This window comes from Schistocerca nitens, chromosome 8 (assembly GCF_023898315.1).
Source record: "Schistocerca nitens isolate TAMUIC-IGC-003100 chromosome 8, iqSchNite1.1, whole genome shotgun sequence".
Lineage (NCBI taxonomy): Eukaryota > Metazoa > Arthropoda > Insecta > Orthoptera > Acrididae > Schistocerca > Schistocerca nitens.
In genome coordinates this window covers 443,204,139-443,228,828 of record NC_064621.1, presented here as the reverse complement: position 1 = coordinate 443,228,828, position 24,690 = coordinate 443,204,139, and the positions used below count along the sequence as shown (strand labels likewise).

Here is a 24,690-nt window from a genome sequence, read left to right as displayed (position 1 = left end):
TACTTACACCAAAAGGTTATTTTTCAAAGACTAGCACTTTGTGGCTTAAAGCATTACAGCAATTTCATAGGAGGTAGGCTTCGAAATAGTAAGGTTAATTACGTACTTGAGTTGGCAAGGATATTTCTAAAAGGTTTACCAAAGGAATGAACTGATATGTACCCAATGATTATATTAATAATATTATGAAAAGGAAAGTTGCTACTCGCCAGACTGCGGAAATGCTGAGTCACAGATAGGCACCACAAATAAATAAAGCCTTTGTCAACAATACACACACACACACACACACACACACACACACACACACACACACACACACCCCTCATAAACACAACTGCAGTCTCAGGCAACTGAAACCACTCTGCGAGCAGCAGTGCCAGTACATGATGGGAGTAGCAACTGTGTGGGGGTAAGGAGGAGTCTGGGGCAGGGAGGGGGGAAGGATAGTATGGTGGGAGTGACAGACAGTGAAGTGCTGCAGGTTAGACGGAGGGCAGGGGAGAGACAAGGAAGGGGGGAGGGGCAGAGTAGCAGAAAAGGAGAGAAGTAAAAAGACTGAGTGTGATGGTGGAATGACAGCTGTGTAGTGCTAGAATGAGAACAGGGAAGGGGCTGGATGGGTGAGGACACTGACTAATGAAGGTTGAGGACAGGAGGGTTATGGGAATGTAGGATGTATTGCAGGGAGAGTTCCCACCTGCGCAATTCAGAAAAGTTGGTGTGGGTGGGAAGGATCCATATGTCACAGGCTTTGAAGCAGTCATTGAAATGTAGGATGTCATGTCAGCAACAGGGTGGTCCACTTGTTTCTTGGAGACAGTTTGTCGGTGGCCATTCATGTGGACATACAGCTTGTTGGTTGTCATGCCCACATAGAATGCAGCACAGTGGCTGCAGCTTAGCTGGTAGAGCACATGACTGGTTTCACAGGTGGCCTTGCCTTTGATGGGATAGGTGATGTTTGTGCCTGGAGTGGGGTGGTGATGGTGGTGGTCTATTACTGGGGTACGGCTATGGATACCCACATGGCACCATCCTATGCCAGCCCATTCATGGGCCTCTCAGAGGAATCCTTCCTAAAAACCCCTAACCTAGTTCAGATTCATTGACGACATCTTTGCGATCTGGATCAATGGAGAGGACACCCTACTCACATTCCTCCAGAACATCAATAACTTCTCCCCCATTTGTTTCACCTGGTCCTGCACAACCCAACAAGCCACCTTCCTTAATGTTGACCTCCACCACAAAGATGGCTACATCAGTACCTCCGTCCATATCAAACCCACTAACCACCAGCAATACGTCCACTTCGACAGCTGCCACCTGTTCCATACGAAGAAGTCCCTTCCATACAGCCTAGCCACCTGCGGTCGTCACATCTGCAGTGATGAGCAGTCCCTCTTGAAATATATAGAAGGCTCACTGAAGCCTTCTCAGACTGTAATTATCCTCCCAACCTTGCACAAAAACAAATCTCCTGTGCCTTATCTTTCCAGTCTCCCACCACCTGCTAAAGTCCCATCGTCCAGCCACAAAGGAGCACTCTCCTCTTAACTCAGTACCACCCAGGACTGGAGCAACTGAACTACATTCTACACCAGGATTTCGATTCCCTTTCTTCGTTCCCTGAAATGAGAAATGTCCTGTGCACTATCCTTCCCATTCCTCCCACAGTGGTATTCTGTCGTCCACCAAAAGTACACAATATACTCATCCATCCTTTGACAACCCCTGCTTCCAAGCCCTGTAATACACCTAGATGCAAGACCTGTCCCATACATCCTCCCACCAACACCTACTCCAATCCAGTCACGAACATCACCTATCTCATCAAAGTTAGGGCCACTTGTGAAACCAGTCATGTGATCTACAAGCTAAGCTGCAACCACTGTGCTGCATTCTATGTGGGCATGACAACCAACAAGCTGTCTGTCTTCATGAATGGCCGCAGACAAACTGTGGCCAAGAAACAAGTGAACCACCTTGTTGCTGACATGACATCCTACACTTCAATGACTACTTCAAAGCCTGTGACATAAGGATCCTTCCCACCCACACCAGCTTCCCGCTCCCCACCACAGCCTCCTTCTTACCCCCACCCAGTCGCAACTCCCATCATTCACTGGTACTGCTGCTCGCAGTATGGTTTCAGTTGCCTGTAACTGTGGTCAAATGTGAGAGTTTAGAGAGAGAGAGAGAGAGAGAGAGAGAGAGAGAGAGAGAGAGAGAGAGAGAGAGTGTGTGTGTGTGTGTGTGTGTGTGTGTGTGTGTGTGTGTGTGCGCGCGTGCACGAGCGCGCGCCTACGTTTATTGTTGACGAAGGCCTTAATGGCCTAAAGCTTCATTTATTTGTGACAGTCTTTTTGTTGTGCCTATCTACGACTCGGCATCTCTGCTATATGGTGAGTAGCAACTTTCCTTTTCACAATATTGTTCCATTACACACTGGATTTTCCACTGTTTGATTTTTGCCTGAAGGCTTTTCTTTGTTTTCCTTTGTTACTATATTCTTTTGCATCACTATACTCAATGTCCGTCCTCCTGTATCTTCCTTCCTGTGTTCCTCTTATCACCTACAAACCACACTGAATGCTCTACAAACCACACTGTATCAATTGTCTCGGCCGTGCACATCAGATGGTCACAAGACCACGCTGATTGTTGATGTGGCATCTTTTGTCCCATATTACCTCCACCGATATAATTAATCCTACACTTTACAATTGATCACTGTCCCTGCACCAATTTCCCGTATTTTTGCATGCTATTTCCCACATCTTACTGGTGCCATACGATCTTGTATCTCATACTATGAACCCGTCCCCAACCTCCACTCTTTCTCCATTCTATCCCAGTTTTCACCAACTAATTCCACCTTAGCCAGTCATATCTGTCATCCCCCTTTCTCAATTTATCCACCCTCAGATCTGCTACCCACGAAAATATTTATTTATTCTTCACTTGTGACTTCTCGCCAATTCTAGTGAGTTTTCACCTTTCGCTACTGCCGACTCCCTCAGATTTCATTGTGTTTCCCCCTTTTGCATCCGTTTCATCCTTCTTGTGATTTTTCTCATGTATTTGGATGTTTTTGCGAAATTTATCACACATAATTCTACGTTATTTACATGATTTTTCGCATTTTTTCCACCACCATGGATCCTTGCTCTTTCCATCTAGGTCAATACAAAAAATTTCCTTACCCCTAGCCAGATCCTAGTCCCCCATACTGTTCCTGCATTGTTGCTTGGCTCATGGAATCCCCATAAATGGCCTTACCATCAAATTACCCATCTCTGGCTGCCAGCCCTCATTCCACAATTACCTCTACCTGTTCAGATTCCGCTAATCCTTAGCCCTCACCAACTTATTTCTGCAAAACCATATGAACCAAGCCCAGACCTCCTTACAGTACCTTCTTTCCATCCGCAAAATTCTCCTACTATGCAATCCAAATTTCCTGGAACTCATAACACACATTGAAACTCTTGCCCTGTAGGAATCTGAGCAACATGCACAACACCACCTAAAAGGGCTCTCCATCCTGCTCACTTCCTACTCCCGCCTTGGAGTACCACTGTCCACCACCTTTACAACAACCTCCAAACCTCCCCCATGTCCCCTCATAGGTGACAAACCCTGTCTTGCAGACCTACTACACTTACCCCACCCTCCAAAACTCCCTCCTACCACCACACAGAATCCAGAACCTAAACAGACCTGTAACACAATCATGAACCTCTCCTCCAGAAGCCTTAGCCCCACAGAAATACCAGTCATTTCCAAAGGCCTCACCTTTTGCCCCACTCCAAAATTCATTCACTGTTAAAGATCTTCTCTCCTTCTCCCAGTCTCTACCATGGAAAAACTTTTACGCCACCAGCTCTACCAATGAGACTTAACCAAAGACCAATATTGAACCCTGCCTACCTCAGTTCACTCCTCCATCCAACTGTGATCCATCCCCACTGCCCCCAAATCACCCTGTTAACTTTCCAGAATTTCTTAACCTTGCACCTTGCCTCACCATCATTCACCAAATCCCACAACATGCATAACTAACCTTACATCCGCAGAAAGAACTGCAGTCCACCATCTAAAAACTGATCTCGACCTTATAATCCTACCTGCGGACAAAGGCTCCACCACCATTGTTTTGAACTGCGATTACCTGGCAGAAAGACTCAGCCAGCTGTCAGATACTTCCACCTACAAACCTTGCCACAGTGACTCCATTCCAGAAATCCAGCAGGATCTCAAATCCTTAGGTCCATCCCAGAACCTCTCCCCGGAGTCCATCTCTCTACTCACCCCTACCATTCCCCGCTAACCTACCTTCTACATGCTTCCTAAAATCCATAAACCTAAGCACCCAGGATGCCCCATGGTGTCTGGTTATTGTGGCGCCACTGAGAGAATCTCTGTTCTCATTGACCAACACCTTCAACCTACTCTTCTTTATGAAAGATACTCTCCACAGATCCTGTCCCTTTGCCACACGGTGCCCCGCTCGTCACTACTGATGCCACCTCCCTTTACACTAACATTCTTAATGCACATGGCCTTACCACTATTGAACATTACCTTTCCCAACGCCAGCAGATTCCAAAGCAACAAATTCCAAAGCAACAACCTCCTTCCTAGTCACCCTGATCAAGTATATCCTGTCCCACAATCACTTCTCCTTCGAAGGCATTACCTACAAACAAATCCAGGGTACGGCTGTGGGTACCCGCATGGCGCCATCCAATGCCAACGTATTTATGGGGTCATCTAGAGGAATCTTCCTAAAAACACAGAATCCTAAACCCCTCACCTGGTTCAGATTCACTGATGAAATCTTTGTTATCTGGATTGATGGTGAGGACACCCTATCCACATTCCTCCAGAACGACAACAACTTCACCCCCATTTGTTTCACCTGGTCCTACTCAACCAAACAAGCCACCTTCCAAGTCCAATCATCCGGCCACAAAGGAGCATTCGTCTAGTAACTCAGTACCACCCAGGACTGGAGCAACTGAATTATATTCCCCACCAGGGTTTCAACTACCTTTCGTCGTGGCCTGAAATGAGAAATGTCCTCCCCACTATCCTTCCCACCCCTCCCACAGTAGTAAACCCACTGTCCACCGAACCCACACAATATACTTGTCCATCCTTACACAACCCCTGCTCCAAACACCTTACTTCATGGCTCATACCTCTGTAATAGACCTAGATGCAAGACCTGTCCCATACATCCCCCCACCACCACCTACTCCAGTCCGGTCATGAACATCACCTATCCCATCAAAGGCCTGTGAAACCATTCATGTGATCTACAAGCTAAACTGCAACCACTGTGCTGCATTCTATGTGAGCATGACAACCAACAAGCTGTCTGTCCACATGAATGGCCACCGATAAACTGTGGCCAAGAAACAAATGGACCACCCTGTTGCTGAACACGTTACCAAACATGACATCCTTCATTTCAATCTTTCAATGACTGCTTCACAGCCTATGATATATGGATCATTCCCACCCACACCAGCTTTTTTGAATTGCACAGGTGGGAACTTTCCCAGCAATACGTCCTACGTCCCCGTAAACCTCCTGGCCTCAACCTTCGTTAATCACTGTCCTCACCCATCCAGCCCCTTCGCTGTTCCCATTCCAGCACTACACAGCTGTCATTCCACAATCACACCCGATCTTATACTTATCTCCTTTTCCGCTACCCCCCCCCCCCCCCCTCTCCCCTGCCCTCCGTCTAACTTGCAGCACTTTACTGTCTGCCACCCCCACCATACTATCCTTCCCCCTCCCCACACCAGCTCCCTCCTTACCCTCATCCAGTCGCCACTCCCATCATGCACTTGTGCTGCTGCTCGCAGTGTGGTTTCAGTTGCCTATAACTGTGGTCGAATGCGAGATTTTAGTGTGTGTGAGTATGTGTGTGTGTGTGTACATCTATTGTTGACAAAGGCCTTAATGGCTGAGAGCTTTATTTATTTGTGGCAGTCTTTTTGTTGTGCCTATCTGCGACTCAGCATCTCCGCTATAAGGTGAGTAGCAACTTTCCTGTTCATAATACTGTTACATTCCATCCTGGATTTTCCACAGATTATAATAAGCATTCATGAACAGGAACAGATAACCAGAGGTGATGTTTAAAGAAGTTTATTTACATGTCTTAGTAGCAATTTGTATTTCTGGAACTGGGTGTCAGAACATACTACAAAAATACTTTAATTCTGAATATATATATATATATATATATATATATATATATATATATATATATATATATATATATATAACAGAGGGAAACATTCCACGTGGAAAAATATATCTAAAAAGAAAGATGATGAGACTTACCAAACAAAAGCGCTGGCAGGTCGATAGACACACAAACAAACACAAATATACACACAAAATTCAAGCTTTCACAACAAACTGTTGCCTCATCAGGAAAGAGGGGAAGGAGAGGGAAAGACGAAAGGATGTGGGTTTTAAGGGAGAGGATAAGGAGTCATTCCAATCCCGGGAGCGGAAAGACTTACCTTAGGGGGAAAAAAGGACAGGTATACACTCGCACACACACACACATATCCAGTCATTCTCACATAGAAGGCTTCCCAGTGCAGGCATGTCAGTTGGTAAATCACATGGTTGCTTTCACACGTGGCTCTGCCTTTGATCATGTACACCTTCCGGGTTACAGGCCTGGAGTAGGTGGTGGTGGGAGAGTGCATGGGACAGGTTTTACACCAGGGACAGTTACAAGGGTAGGAACCAAAGGGTAGGGAAGGTGGTTTGGGGATTTCATAGGGATGAACCAAGAGGTTACGAAGGTCAGGTGGATGGCAGAAAGACACTCTTGGTGGAGTGGGGAGGATTTCATGAAGGATGGATCTCATTTCAGGGCAGGATTTGAGGAAGTCGTATCTCTGCTGGAGAGCCACATTCAGAGTCTGATCCAGTCCCGGAAAGTATCCTGTCACAAGTGGGGCACTTTTGGGTTTCTTCTGTGGGAGGTTCCGGGTTTGAGGGGATGAGGAAGTGACTCTGGTTATTTGCTTCTGTGCCAGGTCGGGAGGGTAGTTGCGGGATACGAAAGCAGTTTTCGGGTTATTGGTGTAATGGTTATGGGATTCAGGACTGGAGCAGATTCGTTTACCACGAAGACCTAAGCTGTAGGGAAGGGACCATTTGATATGGAATGCGTGGCATCTGTCATAATGGAGGTACTGTTGCTTGTTGGTGGGTTTGATGTGGATGGATGTGTGAAGCTGGCCATTGGACAGATGGAGGTCAACGTCAAGAAAAGTGGCATGGGATTTGGAGTAGGACCAGGTGAATCTGATGGAACCAAAGGAGTTGAGGTTGGAGAGGACTGACACCAACCTATCAGAACTCCGGAGATGGAACTTGCCCTTCAATATATTCTCTCTTCCCGTTACCCACCAAGCCTCAACCTCCGCTAATTTCTAGTTGCCGCCCCTCGTACATCACCTGTCATTCAACAACATCTTTGCCTCTGTACGTTCGCCTTGACTGACATCTCTGCCCAACCTCTTTGCATTTATATATGTCTGACAGTGTATGTGTGTGTGTGTGTGTGTGAGAGCGCGCGAGCGAGTGTATACCTGTCGTTTTTTCCCCCTAAGGTAAGTCTTTCTGCTCCTGGGATTGGGATGACTCCTTACCCTCTCCCTTAAAACCCACATCCTTTTGTCTTTCCCTCTCCTTCCCTCTTTCCTGATGAAGCAACCTTGGGTTGCGAAAGCTTGAAATCTGTGTACATGTTTGTGTGTTTTTTATTGTGTCTATCTACCAGCGCTTTCCCGTTTGGTAAGTCACAGCATCTTTGTTTTTTATATATATATTTTGTGAATAAGCTTAAACTAAAAACAAATCCACTTAATTGAAGGTGTGTTATAATACTGGGAGGTAGAATTACCAGTTCAACTGAGCATATGATTACTTATTGGTCACATCATTGTTTGTACATTGTTTCTAGGAATCTGTGTTCTTCTAAGAGATTGGGTAGAATTTGGTTGCACCTCTCCATGAGTAAGTATTAATGTTATTTATTTATTCTCATTTTTCTCATGTACTTGGACAGGGTGTGCCTGAAAATTTTAACGGAGCTAGTTATGTCGACACTCGTAGGCTGCAACTCTGGCACAATGCACACACTTTTAGGAACACGTTTGTATACTTACAGTGTGCTAGCATCCTTTTTTCTACAGGTTTAAGGTTTTGAATTGATTCACCTTCGCAACAGCTCAGCTCAAAAGGGAAGAAAAGAAAGTGGTGTTTTGTTTTAGACACAGTTGACAGTGTATAAATTACAGTTTGATGAGGTGAAATATTTCCATAGAGAGGCAACACAGAAGCAAATAATGGTTTTATTTTTTTAAGAATCTTAACAGAACTTAAGTCAATTTCCTAAGTGTATTTAACTTACAGAATTGGAACATAAGTTTAGAGCAATGTCACATTTGCTCTTAGAAGCAAGCACACAGGAAATTTGCAGGAAATGATGTGGAGAACAGACACGGAGATTCTTGACAATTGTTAACAACTTATGTTTACTCAGAGATCGGTTCATCACTTGTTCAGTCAGCATATTTGACTTCTGTCAAAGCGTTTATATAGATAAAAGGGGAAAACTCAAAACATCTGTACTAAAACACTGGCTACTAAAAAGTCATTTTGTACCTCACATTTATCATCATTTGACTCTATTCTAATATCTGTTAAATATAATATGTTTATCATCCCTGCAACACAAAAACAAGGTCAGTATTGACAGATCGGAATTGAAGGACAGCATGTGATACATTTCTTTGGCATTAAAAAACTTAAGCTAATCAGTTTGCACACAAACAGGCTATTTTAACTGTCATCGTAAAATCAAATACGCATAAGTGTAATCTTGAGTTGAACTACATTTTAAGTCATGCAACAGTTTTGACCTGTTCTTTCACATTTGGATTAGATTATCAAACATTTCTTGCTTTAACAGTGCATCTACTGCGTTATTTTAGACACCATGCTTGTGTTATTAGACCAGTTATTCTTTTCTCTAATTGATTTTCTTTAAAATACTGTTAATTTATCCACATGATATGTTGTGCTCCCTCTGTTTATTTTCAACCTTCATGTTTATACATGGTCTTACTACTAGAGCACTGTCTTTGAGACCAAATGTGAATAAGTTGTTCTCGAGAGCAGCAAATACACAAATTAAAACTTAGTGAACATGGTCAAAACATTTCTTGACAAAACACACATGGTATCATTCTACAGCATACACAATTTAAAATGGTGCTGACATACATTTGCACTCAATAACAAATAGCAACAACAATTACTACGAATTCTTTGTGAATACTATCAAAACAGGTGAAAAAGGTAACTACATGAAGAAATCCAGAGAATGTATTACGTCGCTGGCAACTCAGCTTTTATGATTCTGTATTGCTGTCGTCGAATGGGTTGTTTTGCTGCCGAAATTCTGGAGGCAACTCTTCCAGAAGTTGAAGAACATGTACGACAGGTTCAGGACGCCCATCTTCTCCAATTCGACATGGCTGAAGAAGTGCATCTCTACAAGGGATGATACAAGATATAATTATTCAAAGTGCTCAGCTGAGTTTCAGGGTGTTGTCATAAATCTGCTTTTATCTAAGAAATTTGTTTTCTGGTACATTTGTTAATTCCAGTATGTACTGCATTATTTTATTATTAAACTTCCTGGCAGATTAAAACTGTGTGCCCGACTGAGACTCGAACTCGGGACCTTTGCCTTTCACGGCCAAGTGCTCTACCTTTCTTTCAGAAGTGCTAGTTCTACAAGGTTCGCAGGAGAGCTTCTGTAAAGTTTGGAAGGTAGGAGACAAGATACTGGCAGAAGTAAAGCTGTGAGGACTGGGCGTGAGTCGTGCTTCGGTAGCTCATATGGTAGAGCACTTGCCCGCGAAAAGCAAAGGTCCCGAGTTCGAGTCTTGGACGGGCACACAGTTTTAATCTGTCAGGAAGTTTCATATCAGCGCACACTCCGCTGCAGAGTGAAAATCTTATTCTATTTTATTATTATTCTACATTTAGAAAGTATAGCATCTGGTTGTTAGCTTCAGTCTCAAAATCATTTCAGTTAACATCTTACTGAAATGTAAAGGAGACATAAGGAAAGTGTTTTTCTTCTATTTTGACTAGTCTCAAAGAAAGGAAAAAATTATTGCTGAAGACAGTGTGAAACACATGTAACTATGGATTTCATAGCTGATGAAGTATCATCCCAACTTCGACCATGGAACTCCACAGTTTTGTGTTGTCAACTGATTGTCCTTCAAAATGCCTGTGTACTGTGATCATACTGGTTTGAAGTCTGCATGTGGGCTCATGAGTTAGCCGTCTCGGGGTGCCACCGACTGAGTCACCTAATCTCCTCATTTCATCATTAGCTAATACTGAGCTGCATTTATAAGAGGAGTATAGGTGGTTGCAACTTCAATGCTGAAACATACTTACCAAGTGCGCTGCATGTACATTGTATCTTTCATGTGCACATGGAACAGGTAGCCATGGCAACTGCCGCCTAACACAGAATATTTTCCACTTGTCTCTTTTTTTTTGCTGATGATTTACCATATCTGAATCAACTTACAGCATATTAGAGGAGGAGGAGGAGGAGGAGGAGGAGATTAGTGTTTAACGTCCCGTCGACAACGAGGTCATTGGTGACGGAACATATTAGAATCTGACCTATTACCCATGTACGTGATAGCCAACTTGAAGTAACACTTTAACAAAATGACTGCTGCACAGGGATAATGTTGCACGTTGATTACTGCCTTTTTTGTTATATAGCTGTGGTTTGAATAATTTCATACTTAGTACTGCTCAAGTAAAAGGTTAATTTGCTAGCTTTTGCTCATAATGACACGAATTTCTTGTTGCTGGAATCCAATGGCTTTAGAACAAACAGTACCATATCACATGGAAGACAAAGGTGGTTCACTTATGTTTAGTTAATACATATTCTGTTCTCTGATTACTCAGGTTAAGAAAAATATAAAACTGCCATCAATCTGAAAGTTGATTTGAACACCATTGTGCTTATTAGACATTGTCCTCCTGATTATGGTATGCTCTTTCTTTCCTGTAATTTCTGAGCTGACTATAAGATGTTTATTGCGAACCTTAATTTAACATGGACTCCAGACCACAGTGAAACTTGGCAATTTTCTTGTTAAAAAATCATTGACAGACGTGAAAAGTGGGACACAAAATACCAGGACATAACAAAGGATCAAACCCCAAATCTTTCAATTTCTAGTCTGGCACTGTGATACCAAGCCACACTTCCCCCCATTAAGGATCCCAAAATGTCGTTTAGGGCTGCTGTTAACAGTATTTGATGATATGGAATCTTTCTGCCAGACCCCTCTTTAAATTCTGACTGTACTGCCACAATGATTGGAGTTTAATGCAAGCTGTAGCATTGACATCTATATTATTCACCACAGTGTAAATAAGTTAGGGGTAAATGTAACAACTCAGAGAATAGTAGAGAGCTGAGTAGTTGGCAAACAGAAAAACACGACAGGGATACAATTCTGCAGCTTGACTGGGATGTCAGGTGGAGTAGGAGAGGGCAGATAGGAGGTGGGGAGCAGGAGGGAGAGTTGTGGGCCTGTCGCTGATGGCTCAGAGGGAGGCATCAGTACATGGGAGCTAGGAACGTGGGAGGGAGATGCAGCACGTGCACAGGACAGGAATGCAGCAAGAGCATGGGCACTGGTGAGTTCATGGAGCATGCAATGACAGGCACAGGTTGTGAAGCAGTCACTGAAATCAAGCAGGCTGTGTTCAGCAGCATTTTCCGCTATGGGCCACAGTTTGGTGGTAGCAGTGGTCACTCATTCGGGTGGACAACTGGTTGGTGGTCATGCCAAGATAGAATACAGTGCAGAAATTGCAGCAAAGCTGGTATGTGAAAAGTCTGATTTCACAGGTGGCCCTGCCTCTGACGGGACAGGGTAAACTAGTGATGAGATTGGCGTAGAATATGCTGGGTGCTTGAATCTGATGGATCTTGAACCTGGGTCTCCCATGGGGATGTCACCCATGTGGCAAGTTGTTACGAGTCAGTGTGTCATATTTGCAATGGACCAGTACATTATGCATGAGGTGTATCTATTAAATAAAAGGACTGATGCTGTCACGTGGTAAGTATCATGCGCCAAAGATGAATTACCAATAACAGTGAAGTGTGAAGCCTTCTTGGTCGAATGCCGCGCTTCTGGTGCCTGTAGACAAATCAGAGTGGCCGCCTTTGTTTGTGTAAGAGCTGTTATTTAGTTTTGTCAGAAAAATGATGAATGTAATAATAGAGCAATGAGCTGTCATGAAATGTCCCATGAAACTTGAAAAAACTGCTACTGATACCTATCTTTCAGAAAAGGAAACATATGATGGAGACTGTTCTTATGTACAAGAGTTTTTTAGTGGTTCAAGTGCTTCCAAGATGGCTCTGAAGATGTTGAGGATGACTGATGACCAGGACATCCTTCAACATCAAAAACCGATCAAAAGGTAGGTTAGCTGATTTGATCTGACCATCAGTTGAATATCTGATCAATTGCTGAAACTGCAGGAATTGAAAAAGAATGCGTAAAGGAAATTTTACATAACCAATGTAACATGAGAAAAGTGTGTGTGAAATTGATGCCGAAAATTCCCATAATCTAACAAAAACTAGCCCATGAAAATTTTTATAATGACACTCCAAATATCACTGAAACTGAGCCTAATTTCTAAGAATGAGTGCTAACATGTGACAAATCTTGATTTTTCACTTATTATTCAGAAACTAAGCAGCAATCCCTACACTGCAATGGCCCAACTTCTCTGAGAGTGGAAAAAAACTCTCAAATGAGCAAATTCATGGAGCTGTGTATCTTCACTGGTTTCCTGAAGGCCAAACTGTTAATCAATATTACTACCTTCAGGTTCTTGCTTAACTCTGTGAAAAAATGCCCAAATTGTGGAAGAGAAAGTCATGGGTTCTGTTTCAAGACAATGCACCTGCTCATTGACTGTTGTGAGGATTCTAGGGAAGAACAGCATCCCAGTGTTAGACCACCCAACTTATTCACCTGACCTAGCACCATGTGACTTCTATCTATTGCCCAAAGTCACATCTGCATTAAAAGGAATTGGATTTCAGTCTGTTGAAATTGTGAAGGGAAAAGTGGCATGTGTCATCAAAGAGCTTACAGAGGAAGACTTCCAGCACTGTTTCCTTCAATGGAAAATTCATATGGAGCATTGTAGGGATGGAGGAGAGGAGTATACTGAGGGTGACAATAACTAAAATGTATGTCTTTGAAATAAAATGTTTCACTGCAATATTCCCTTACTTTACAGCCACATGCAGATTTCATGGGTGGCAGAATACCACTTGAGGAGAACTGGGAAGGATTATGGATAGGATGTTCCTTATCTCCGGGCACGATGATGAACAATCAAAGCCCTGGCAAAGGATTTGGTTCAGCTGATCCACCTGGAATGATACTGGGCGATGAGGGGTTGCTCTTTTACAGCTGGTTCTAGGGGTGGGGTGGGGGAGGTGGGGATTATTGGTGTGTGACGATATGGCATGGGAAATCTGTCTACGGACTAGGTTTGGGTGATTGCCTGTTTGTAAAGACCTTAATGAGACCTTCAGCATATTGGGCAAGGGTTTTTTCATTACTACAGATGGACTGCCCGCAGATGGCCAGACTATATCAGAATGATTTTCTGATGTGGAAATGATGACAGCTGTCAATATGCAGGAACTGCTGATTGTTAGCGGGCTTGGATGGAGATACAGATGGAGCCATAAGAGAGGTAGAGGTCAATATCCAGCAAGGTGACACACAGGGCTGAGGAGAACCAGGTAAGGTGAGTGGGAGATAAGATGTTGAGTCTTTAGAGGACTGAGAATAGAATGTTTCGCCCTTAACGTAGATCATGATGATATCATCAATGAACCTGGACCAAACAAGGGGTTTGCAATTTTGGGTGGCTTGGGAGGTTTCCTCTAGTTTATTTGAAGTGGCTGTGGAGCATTTGACAGCAGAGAGCTTGTTATTAGAAAACAAACAACAGTGTTTCACAAAGAGCAGCACAGATTTAAAGAAAATGTCTTGTGATAGAAATCACAGCATATCTTGTATCTGAGTTTGTGGAATTCTCTGATGAAACACATTTCTATATTAAATATTATAAGGGATGACTGGAAGAATTGCTGTAGCTTTTGAGACAGTCTAATGCTACTTCCCACCACCTTCACCCAGATGAGGAATGTAACATGGATTTAGTTTGCTGTGAGAAATATCTGGTCAAGGCAAAATGTGCAGTTTTTAAGATGCAAGAGGGCACTAAGGAAAAACCTGTCTGCCTCTGACACAGCCTCATGTTTGAATAAAGCAGTCTCACCTGTAATTCCAATTCCTACCACTGTAAAGATGGTGCCTATTGAGCCAAATCCTTTTCTGGAGACACTGAGAGCTGGCCCAGATTTTGCGAACAGTTTGAATGTTCTATTGACAGTAATGTACACACAACTACCATTAATAAACATATATTCTTTGAGGATACCTTAAAGGTAGGCCTAAACAAATTTTTGATGAGATTTTGATGAGGACATTCTTGACTTATCTGGACACTGTGTGGAGATCATAACCCCATAACACAGATTCACTTGGGTTACTTTGAACAGGTGGACCTATTAGACTGAAATGTTCTGAAACTCTTAATTTGACATTCATTAAAGGCAGTTAATGGCTCCATGTTATGAAGCCCTTGGACAAGGATATAAATGTGGAAACTACATTAAGGAGACATACTAAAATTAAAGGAATTTTCATGGAGCACTCATGGTGCAAAATATATGCACAAGCATACTACCTGCTGCCACTGCTGCTCTTAACATTTATTCCGTGCAATGTTATTCAAAGTGCAAAGATCAGGTGTACTGTGAAGCCCTACTGTGTATTTTGGCACAATTTGGTCACTGGACAAAACACAGTAAAAAATATTTTGGACTGTCTCAAGATACTCTCTGTCCTAATCAGGTCAAAGTGTCAGAGGCTGCTGCCTGCTCTTACTGCAAAAGGAACCACCATTGATCAGTTTTTGATGATCCGGAGGTTTCTAAGCTTTCCAGTGTCACCATCAACAGGTCAGTGACCAACGTCACCACAGGACTCACCTTCAAACAGCAAGTGTATATGGAATAAGATCTGCAGGCAAGAGTAAACTCACATGCTGTATTTTGGATGCCTTTATTAGCCAAAACCTGATTTGGAGTCTAAACTTCAGAGTTTATTGACAGCTGGACTTTGTTAAGTAGATACACCAAATCAGCTTTGATATTCATGTCTCACAGACTCAAATATCTCAAGCCAAGAAGCACATAGAAGAATGTTTATGTCACAGTCATTGGCTTTGACAGTTTATATTGTTTCATGAAAATATCTAACAGTGCCTAAGAATGCCAAGTTGACTCAAAATGTCAAAAACCTACAGCTGGAAAATCCCAATGAGGGAACATACGATATTCCTATAGACTTACTCACAAGAACAGATCACTATTGGGAGATAGTGGATGACACATCATCAACACATATTTCTGAGCACTGTTATCCTTCAAACTCAGGTACATTTTCAGTGGCAATTATTCAAAAGTATTAATGAAGCACACCACTATTACCCTCATTATCCTAGCTTTAAAGGAATCAAATGATGGCACCATTCATAGATTTTCAGACTTAGAAGCAATTGGAACCAGAACTACTCAAAAAAGATTAATGAGTGATACAGAGTTAGTGATCTTGGAACAGTTTCTTGTGTCCAACATGCATGAAGACTAAATTTTTAAGGGCTTCTTAGGTAGATTATAATTGAAGTTTGATAAAACCACCAAGATGAATAAAGAAAACAAACTTACAGACTTATCAAAATTGATTATGAGTGTTGTTATTGTTTTGGTCTTCAGTCCTGAGACTGGTTTGATGCAGCTCTCCATGCTACTCTATCCCGTGCAAGCTTCTTCATCTCCCAGTAACTATTGGAACCTACATCCTTCTGAATCTGTTTAGTGTATTCATCTCTTGGTCTCCCTCTACGATTTTTACCATCCACGCTGACCTCCAATAGTAAATTGGTGATCCCTTGATGCCTCAGAACATATCCTACCAACCGATCCCTTCTTCTAGTCAAGTTGTGCCACAAACATCTCTTCTCCCCAATCCTATTCAATACCTCCTCATTAGTTATATGATCTACCCATATAATCTTCAGCATTCTTCTATAGCACCACATTTCGAAAGCTTCTATTCTCTTCTTGTCCAAACTAGTTACCGTCCATGTTAACACTTCCATACATGGCTACGCTCCATACAAATACTTTCCGAAACAACTTCCTGACACTTAAATCTATACTTGATGTTAACAAATTTCTCTTCTTCAGAAATGCTTTCCTTGCCATTGCCAGTCTACATTTTATATCCTCTCAACTTCGACCTTCATCAGTTATTTTGCTCCCCAAATAGCAAAACTCCTTTACTACTTTAAGTGTCTCATTTCCTAATCTAATTCCCTCAGCATCACCCTACTTAATTCGACTACATTCCATTATCCTCGTTTTGCTTTTGTTGATGTTCATCTTATATCCTCCTTTCAAGACACTGTCCATTCCGTTCAACTACTCTTTCAAGTCCTTTGCTGTCTCTGACAGAATTACTATGTCATCGGCGAACCTCAAAGTTATTATTTCTTCTCCATGGATTTTAATACCTACTCCGAATTTTTCATTTGTTTCCTTCACTGCTTGCTCAAAATACAGATTGAATAACATCGGGGAGATGCTACAACCCTGTCTCACTCCCTTCCCAACCACTGCTTTCCTTTCATGTCCCTCGATTCTTACAACTGCCATCTGGTTTCTGTACAAATTGTAAATAGCCTTTCGCTCCCTGTATTTTACCCATGCCACGTTCGGAATTTGAAAGAGAGTATTCCAGTCAACATTGTCAAAAGCTTTCTCTAAGTCTACAAATGCTAGAAACGTAGGTTTGCCTTTCCTTAATCTAGCTTCTAAGATAAGTCGTAGGGTCAGTATTGCCTCACGTGCTCCAATATTTCTATGGAATCCAAACTGATCTTCCCCGAGGTCAGCTTCTACCAGTTTTTCCATTCACCTGTAAAGAATTCGTGTTAGTATTTTGCAGCTGTGACTTATTAAACTGATAGTTCGGTAATTTTCACATCTGTCAACACCTACTTTCTTTGGGATTGGAATTATTATATTCTTCTTGAAGTCGAGGGTATTTCGCCTGTCTCATACATCTTGTTCACCAGATGGTAGAGTTTTGTCAGGACTGGCTCTCCCATGGCTGTCAGTAGCTCTAATGGAATGTTGTCTACTCCTGGGGCCTTGTTTCGACTCAGGTCTTTCAGTGCTCTGTCAAACTCTTCACGCAGTATCGTACCTCCCATTTCGTCTTCATCTACATCCTCTTCCATTTCCATAATATTGTCCTCAAGTACATCGCCCTTGTATAAACCCTCTATATACTCCTTCCACCTTTCTGCCTTCCCTTCTTTGCTTAGAACTGGGTTGCCATCTGAGCTCTTGATATTCATACAAGTGGTTCTCTTCTCTCCAAAGTTCTCTTTAATTTTCCTGTAGGCAGTATCTATCTTACCCCTAGTGAGACAAGCCTCTACATCCTTACATTTGTCCTCTAGCCATCCCTGCTTAGCCATTTTGCACTTCCTGTCGATCTCATTTTTGAGATGTTTGTATTCCTTTTTGCCTGCTTCATTTACTGCATTTTTATATTTTCTCCTTTCATCAATTAAATTCAATATTTCTTCTGTTACCCAAGGATTTCTACTAGCCCTCGTCTTTTTACCTACTAGATCCTCTGCTGCCTTCACTACTTCATCTCTCAAAGCTACCCATTCTTCTTCTAATGTATTTCTTTCCCCCATTCCTGTCAATTGTTCCCTTATGCTCTCCCTGAAACTCTGTACAACCTCTGGTTCTTTCAGTTTATCCAGGTCCCATCTCCTTAAATTCCCACCTTTTTGCAGTTTCTTCAGTTTTAATCTACAGTTCATAACCAGTAGATTGTGGTCAGAGTCCACATCTGCCCCTGAAAATGTTTTACAATTTAAAACCTGGTTCCTAAATCTCTGTCTTACCATTCTATAATCTATCTGAAACCTGTCAGTATCTCCAGGGTTCTTCCATGTATACAACCTTCTTTTATGATTCTTGAACCAAGTGTTAGCTATGATAAAGTTGTGCTCTGTGCAAAATTCTATCAGGCGGCTTCCTCCTTCATTTCTTAGCCCCAATCCATATTCACCTACTACGTTTCCTTCTCTCCCTTTTCCTACTACCGAATTCCAGTCACCCATGACTACTAAATTTTCGTCTCCCTTCACTATCTGAATAATTTCTTTTATTTCATCACACATTTCTTCAATTTCTTCGTCATCTGCAGAGCTAGTTGGCATGTAAACGTGTACTACTGTAGTAAGCGTGGGCTTCGTGTCTATCTTGGCCACAATAATGCGTTCACTATGCTGTTTGTAGTAGATTACCCGCATTCCTATTTTCCTATTCATTATTAAACCTACTCCTGCATTACCCCTATTTGATTTTGTGTTTATAACCCTGTAGTCACCTGACCAGAAGTCTTGTTCCTCCTGCCAGCGAACTTCACTAATTCCCACTATATCTAACTTTAACCTATCCATTTCCCTTTTTAAATTTTCTAACCTACCTGCTCGATTAAGGGATCTGACATTCCACACTCCGATCCGTAGAATGCCAGTTTTCTTTCTACTGATAATGACGTCCTCCTGAGTAGTCCCCGCCCGGAGATCTGAATGAGGGACTATTTTACCTCCGGAATATTTTACCCAAGAGGATGCCATCATCATTTAACCGTACAGTAAAGCTGCAAGCCCTCAGGAAAAATTACGGCTGTAGTTTCCCCTTGCTTCAGTTGTTTGCAGTATCAGCACAGCAAGGCCGTTTTGGTTAGTGTTACAAGGCCAGATCAGTCAATCATCCAGACTGTTGCCCCTGCAACTACTGAAAAGTCTGCTGTCCCTCTTCAGGAACCACACGTTTGTCTGGCCTCTCAACAGATACCCCTCCATTGTGGTTGCACCTACGGTACGGCTATCTGTATCGCTGAGGCACGCAAGCCTCCCCACCAATGGCAAGGTCCATGATTATGAGTAACCACACAATATACAAATTGTTTCATATTAATTAATGTCAGGCCTGTGGATCTAGCGGTTGATTGCATGCCCTTAAACCAAGAGGTTGTGGAACTGAATCCTGGGTGGACAACAGTAACTTTCAGAGTGTCTTTCATTCAATGTTCACTTCCCAATGATGTGAGCACTCATCAGGAATGATACATGGTTCAGATTCCACTGTAAACTGTAGGACCCCTTTTCCTGATTGGATGACTGGGGTAGGTTTGGGACAGGATAGCTACTGTAATGACGTCCAATTGAATGACTTGCACTTGGCCATTGAGCTGCACGCAATTATTATTATGATAATTATTGTTATAAGGGGTGTTCAATAAATAAAGGAAAATGAAGAAACAAGTTCGGCATGTTCATCACCACAAAAATTCATGCAAACTACTCCTTCGTGACAGCGTAAATCCTCACACAAGTCTGTACACCCAAGACAAGCTCACAGAAACTTCACTGGACAGTTCTTCCTCACCCACCTTTCAGCTTGTATTTCACACCTGCACCAATGAAGGATGCACTCTGTGGGAAGCAGTATGTGGATGATGGGGAGGTTATCGACACAGGTGTTGGCTCCAACATAGATCAGTGGAGTGATACCATGCAGGCATACAGGTTCCCCCAGTAAGGTGGTGTAAGGCCGTCACGTTGAATGAAGGTTATGTTGGAAAATAGGGTTTTTTAGCCAAATGAGTAGGGAATAATATGGTGTATCGAAATCATGAACAAAATTATACTGCTTTCAGAAAAATGTGTTGCATTACTTATTGAATGCCTATCATATTATTATTATTATTATTATTTTCGATTATTCCCATTTAAGAGAGCGTTTGAACTTGAATTCCTTTATGATGATTGTTTATGTTTTTTCTGAGCCCAAATTTTCTTCATGTGTTCACTGTGTTGTTTCTTTCGCTCCGCTGTCCATTTGCATCCTGGTCTCTTCCGTGTTGTGGTGTCAAATTTATGTTTTTTGATGATGTTCCTGAATTCAGTTCTATTTTCTGCATCGTTTACTGTTATGTGTGCTTGTCTGAGGTCCTCTTCAACTTCTTTTATCCATTTTGTTTTTCCCCTGCCTGAGTTGATGACTTTAAGAATTCGCTTTGAAATTCTGTTTTCATTCATCCTGTGGATATGTCCGTAGAACTGCATTCTTCTTTTCCTTATTGTATCCGTAATCTTGTCTGTGTATTTATATAATTCTGATGTTGGTCTCTATATATTTGTTGTATTGGGTATGGATATTTCGATTAGTTGTGTTAATTTCTTCTTTTTATTGGTGAGTATGATGTCAGGTTTGTTATGTGGTGTTGTTTTATCTGTTATAATGGTTCTGTTCCAGTATAATTTGTATTCATCATTCTCCAGTACATTTTGTGGTGCATACTTGTATGTGGGAACATGTTGTTTTATTAGTTTATGTTGTAAGGCAAGCTGTTGATGTATTATTTTTGCTACATTGTCATGTCTTCTGGGGTATTCTGTATTTGCTAGTGTTGTACATCCGCTTGTGACGTGATCTACTGTTTCTATTTGTTGTTTGCAAAGTCTGCATTTATCTGTTGTGGTATTGGGATCTTTAATAATATGCTTGCTGTAATATCTGGTGTTTATTGTGTGATCCTGTATTGCAATCATGAATTCTTTTGTCTCACTGTATATATTGCCTTTTCTTAGCCATGTGTTGGATGCGTCTTGATCGATGTGTGGCTGTGTTAGATGATACGGGTGCTTGCCATGTAGTGTTTTCTTTTTCCAATTTACTTTCTTCGTATCTGTTGATGTTATGTGATCTAAAGGGTTGCAGAAGCGGTTATGAAATTGCAGTGGTGTAGACGATGTATTTATATGAGTGACTGCTTTGTGTAGTTTGCTAGTTTCTGATCGTTCTATAAAGAATTTTCTTTTTTCTTTATTATTATTATTATTATTATTATTATTTTAATAAATGTTTTCAAATTTTGCATATCTATCATAAATGAAAGAGAGGACTACCATTATGAAGCATTGAAAGTTATTATTTACAGCCCCAAAAAGTTAATGTTTATGCGCAGTTCCAAGGGGCAGGGTACTGCAACATTGTTAGCAAGAAACTATGAATGATGGAAAACTACAAACATAAAAACAATTAGAAGAGACAGTTGTTATTGTTTGTTGGCAGCAATCACGAGAATAGTGTTGTGTCTGAATGTGTTGGATAATTAGTCATATGTAGATAACAGCTACACTGTAAAATTTTTAAACTATCTAGAAATTAATACTGAAGTGAGTTTCACAGATTTAATCAATTAGCTTAAACAAATTTTCCAGCTCTGCACAACTGCACAAGGTGATGAAGTAAAATAAATTGTGTTGCATCTTTTAAAGGAATGTCATGAAGTTCTATTTATCAGCTTAAACTAATAAAGTTATGCAATTAATTTTTGTCTGATTGCAGACAAATGTTAACAGTACTGGCACACATTGTAATCACCATGCCACAGAACTGTAGTACACTGCTACGGGAGTCAAAACAAACCGGTACTGCTCATCAATGAAATGTAGAATAATGTGGTACCTTGTTTTCTGCATTAGAAGGTGAACAAAGCTGCAACAATCAATGCGAAGTTCGTGGACATGTGCAACAACAACACACAAACATATAACACGGTGAATCATATAACACGGTGAATCATATAACATGGTGGTTAGGTTGCACAGGTGCTTCCAATGTGATCAAACAAGTCCAAATGATGAAGAACAAAGTGGCAGACCATCTCCTTGTGAAGAACCGGGAATTGCAAGAGACATACGAGCTCTGGTGCTTGATGGCTGCTATGTCACAATTCAAGTGGAAAAAATGAAAATCAATCACGTATCAGTTTCCAACATCTTGCATAGTATCCTGACTGTGACAAAGGTTGCCACCTACTGGGTTCCAAAACTGTTCACACTCATTCTAAGAGGCTAATGAACAAGGTAGAAGCAGAAATGTTTAAGCTATGTCAAGCCAATCTAGATGATTTCTTTTGCCAACTAATCATCATGAATGAGTGCTGGGTGTTTCATTATGACTGTGAGATAAAAGAGCACAGCACGCAATGGAAACTTGAATTCACCACCACCAAAAGAGGCAAAGACTACACCATCATTGGAAAAAGAGATGCTGAGAGCATTCTGGGACTGCAATGGAGTGTTACTAAAAGATTGTACTCTTGAAGAGCAAATGGACACAGTAAGATGCTACCAAAACCTCCCGACAATGTTATTGGAGGCTATCAAGATGAAGTGTTGCAAGAAGTTGTCCTAGGGTGGTGTTTTAGCTCCTTGACAATGCTCCAACTCATTGAGTACAGGAGACAGTTGCACATGCTTTTTCTTTGAGCTATCAATTTTGCCTCACCCTCTGTATTCTTCTGACACAGCACCCAATGACTTCTTGTTTTTTCCTCAGATGAGGAAATCACAGCATGGCAGACACTCCAAAATTTCAAGGTGGAACATCTCATGAATAGCCAAAATGTAGACTTCTACAACCAAGATCTTCACCAAGTCTATCCACCATTGGGAAAACTGTAGTACACTGAACAGTAAATATGCAGAGGAGGACTGACATCACTGCACAGTTTCATACAGACAGCTCGATTTTTTGAGCGGTATACCTAACCTAGCTGACACAAACAACCAACTGGACTACTGCTCTGAGAAGTTTATTGAGAATGCAGTGAATCAGGCAACTTACCTCGTTAGTTGATCCATCATGTTAACAAGCTGCATTGCCTCATATTCTTTTTGTTCATCAGACATTCCAGCAGTTGGATCTGGTTTTGGTGGTTCATAGCAGCCAGTAACAGGATTCACACTAAGGAAATAATTCAAAAATTTTGTCATTACATTTTAAAATATTGACAGAACATATGGGGAAGGACGTTATCAGGCCTGGTAGGGTTGTAAACTAGGTCAGATAAACTGAACCACGAAATGGCTGTCATGAAAGAAAGAACACCAGACAATAATAGGAAAAACATGATGTAAATAAGGTGCATGGCACGTAAATAATGTTAAAAACTCAATTGGAATTATAATGAGAAGTCAAGTCAAATGAAAATCTTAAATATTAAAATTTTTTATTTTTTTCCTGAGCAAAAGTGAAAAACAAGTGCATAATTTTTCAATATAGTCTCCCTGTCATTCAAGACACTTCCTCCATGGGATGGTGGGGATATATATATATAAAAATCGTTCCTCCCATCACCTCTTTGAGTGATCCAGACATGTGGTAGAAACTCGGTGCAAGGTCTGATGTGTATGGAAGATGTAGCAGAGTATCAAAGTGCAGGTCATTGATGGCTGCAAGTGCTGCACGAGCAGTATGAGGCTGAGCATTGTTGTGTTGCAAAATGACACTTGTAGTCAGAAATCCATGTCACTTTGATCTTATTGCAAGCTGAAGCTGACTTTTTAACATATTGGACTACGATGCACTGGTGATGGCATTTACTCTAGTTGTGTAGTGTTCCAAGACAAAACCTTTTTTATCCCAAAAGAGTGTCAGTAGGTGCATCCGGGACTTCTTGGGTTTTGATGATGAGGAATGGCACCATTCCTTGCTTGGGCTCTTTGTTTCAAGTTGGTGGTAGTATACTCAAGTTTAGTCTCCTGTAACAATTTTTATGAAGATGCCATCATCTTCAGCTTCAAAGCACCATGGAAGTTCTTCAGTTCTGGCATGAGCTGCCGTGGCACCAATCTTGAACACACTTTGTGAAACTTAAGTGCTTCGTGAATGACGCCATGTGCTGAGCTATACTAATGTTCAGATTTGTAGCTCTTTCATCCACAGCAACATGGCAATTTTCCATCACAATGGCTTCAACAGCTACAGTTGACTCTAGTGTCACAATGCGGTGTGCCTGATCTGGGTGCTGAGCATCTGTCACATAAGTTATGCCATTTCTACTCCACTTCACTTGCTGCAGCAATAAATATGCATCAGCGTACTAGACCTTAACTCACCAATGGAATTCACTAGGTTTCGAACCTTCACTGCTCAGAAAACATATGAAAGAACGCTTTTCTTCCTTGGTGCACATCTTAAGTGGTGCAACCATTTTGAACTTGTACTGTGCCTGTGTTTGGTTGTCTGTAGTATGCAACCACCTGTAGGTCATTCTTTACAAAACTCGTAACAGTACTGACATCTTGCAGAAAATGATGTGAAATTTTGATTTTCAATTACACTTTTAAGGTTTTCATTTGACTCCCCCTTGTAAAAGTACTACTGCTACTGACAAAAAACTTTTAAAAATGTCAACAAATCTTAATGAAAATAAAATGTATGACATACAGAACAATAAAACAGAA

The 24,690-nt window shown here is 41.5% G+C and overlaps 1 protein-coding gene across 1 annotated transcript in view; it reads right to left on the bottom strand.

Moving 5' to 3' along the window:
* Nucleotides 1-8,389: 8,389 nt before the first annotated feature.
* LOC126199032 (synembryn-A) overlaps nt 8,390-24,690 on the bottom strand; it is a 130,441-nt gene continuing 114,140 nt past the window's right edge. Inside the window, exons 9-10 of the mRNA XM_049935733.1 lie at nt 23,069-23,188; nt 8,390-9,609 (exon numbers count right to left, since the gene is read on the bottom strand). Of these exons, the coding sequence (XP_049791690.1) occupies nt 9,468-9,609; nt 23,069-23,188 (262 nt within the window). The 3' untranslated portion in view covers nt 8,390-9,467. The remainder of the gene's footprint in view (nt 9,610-23,068; nt 23,189-24,690) is intronic.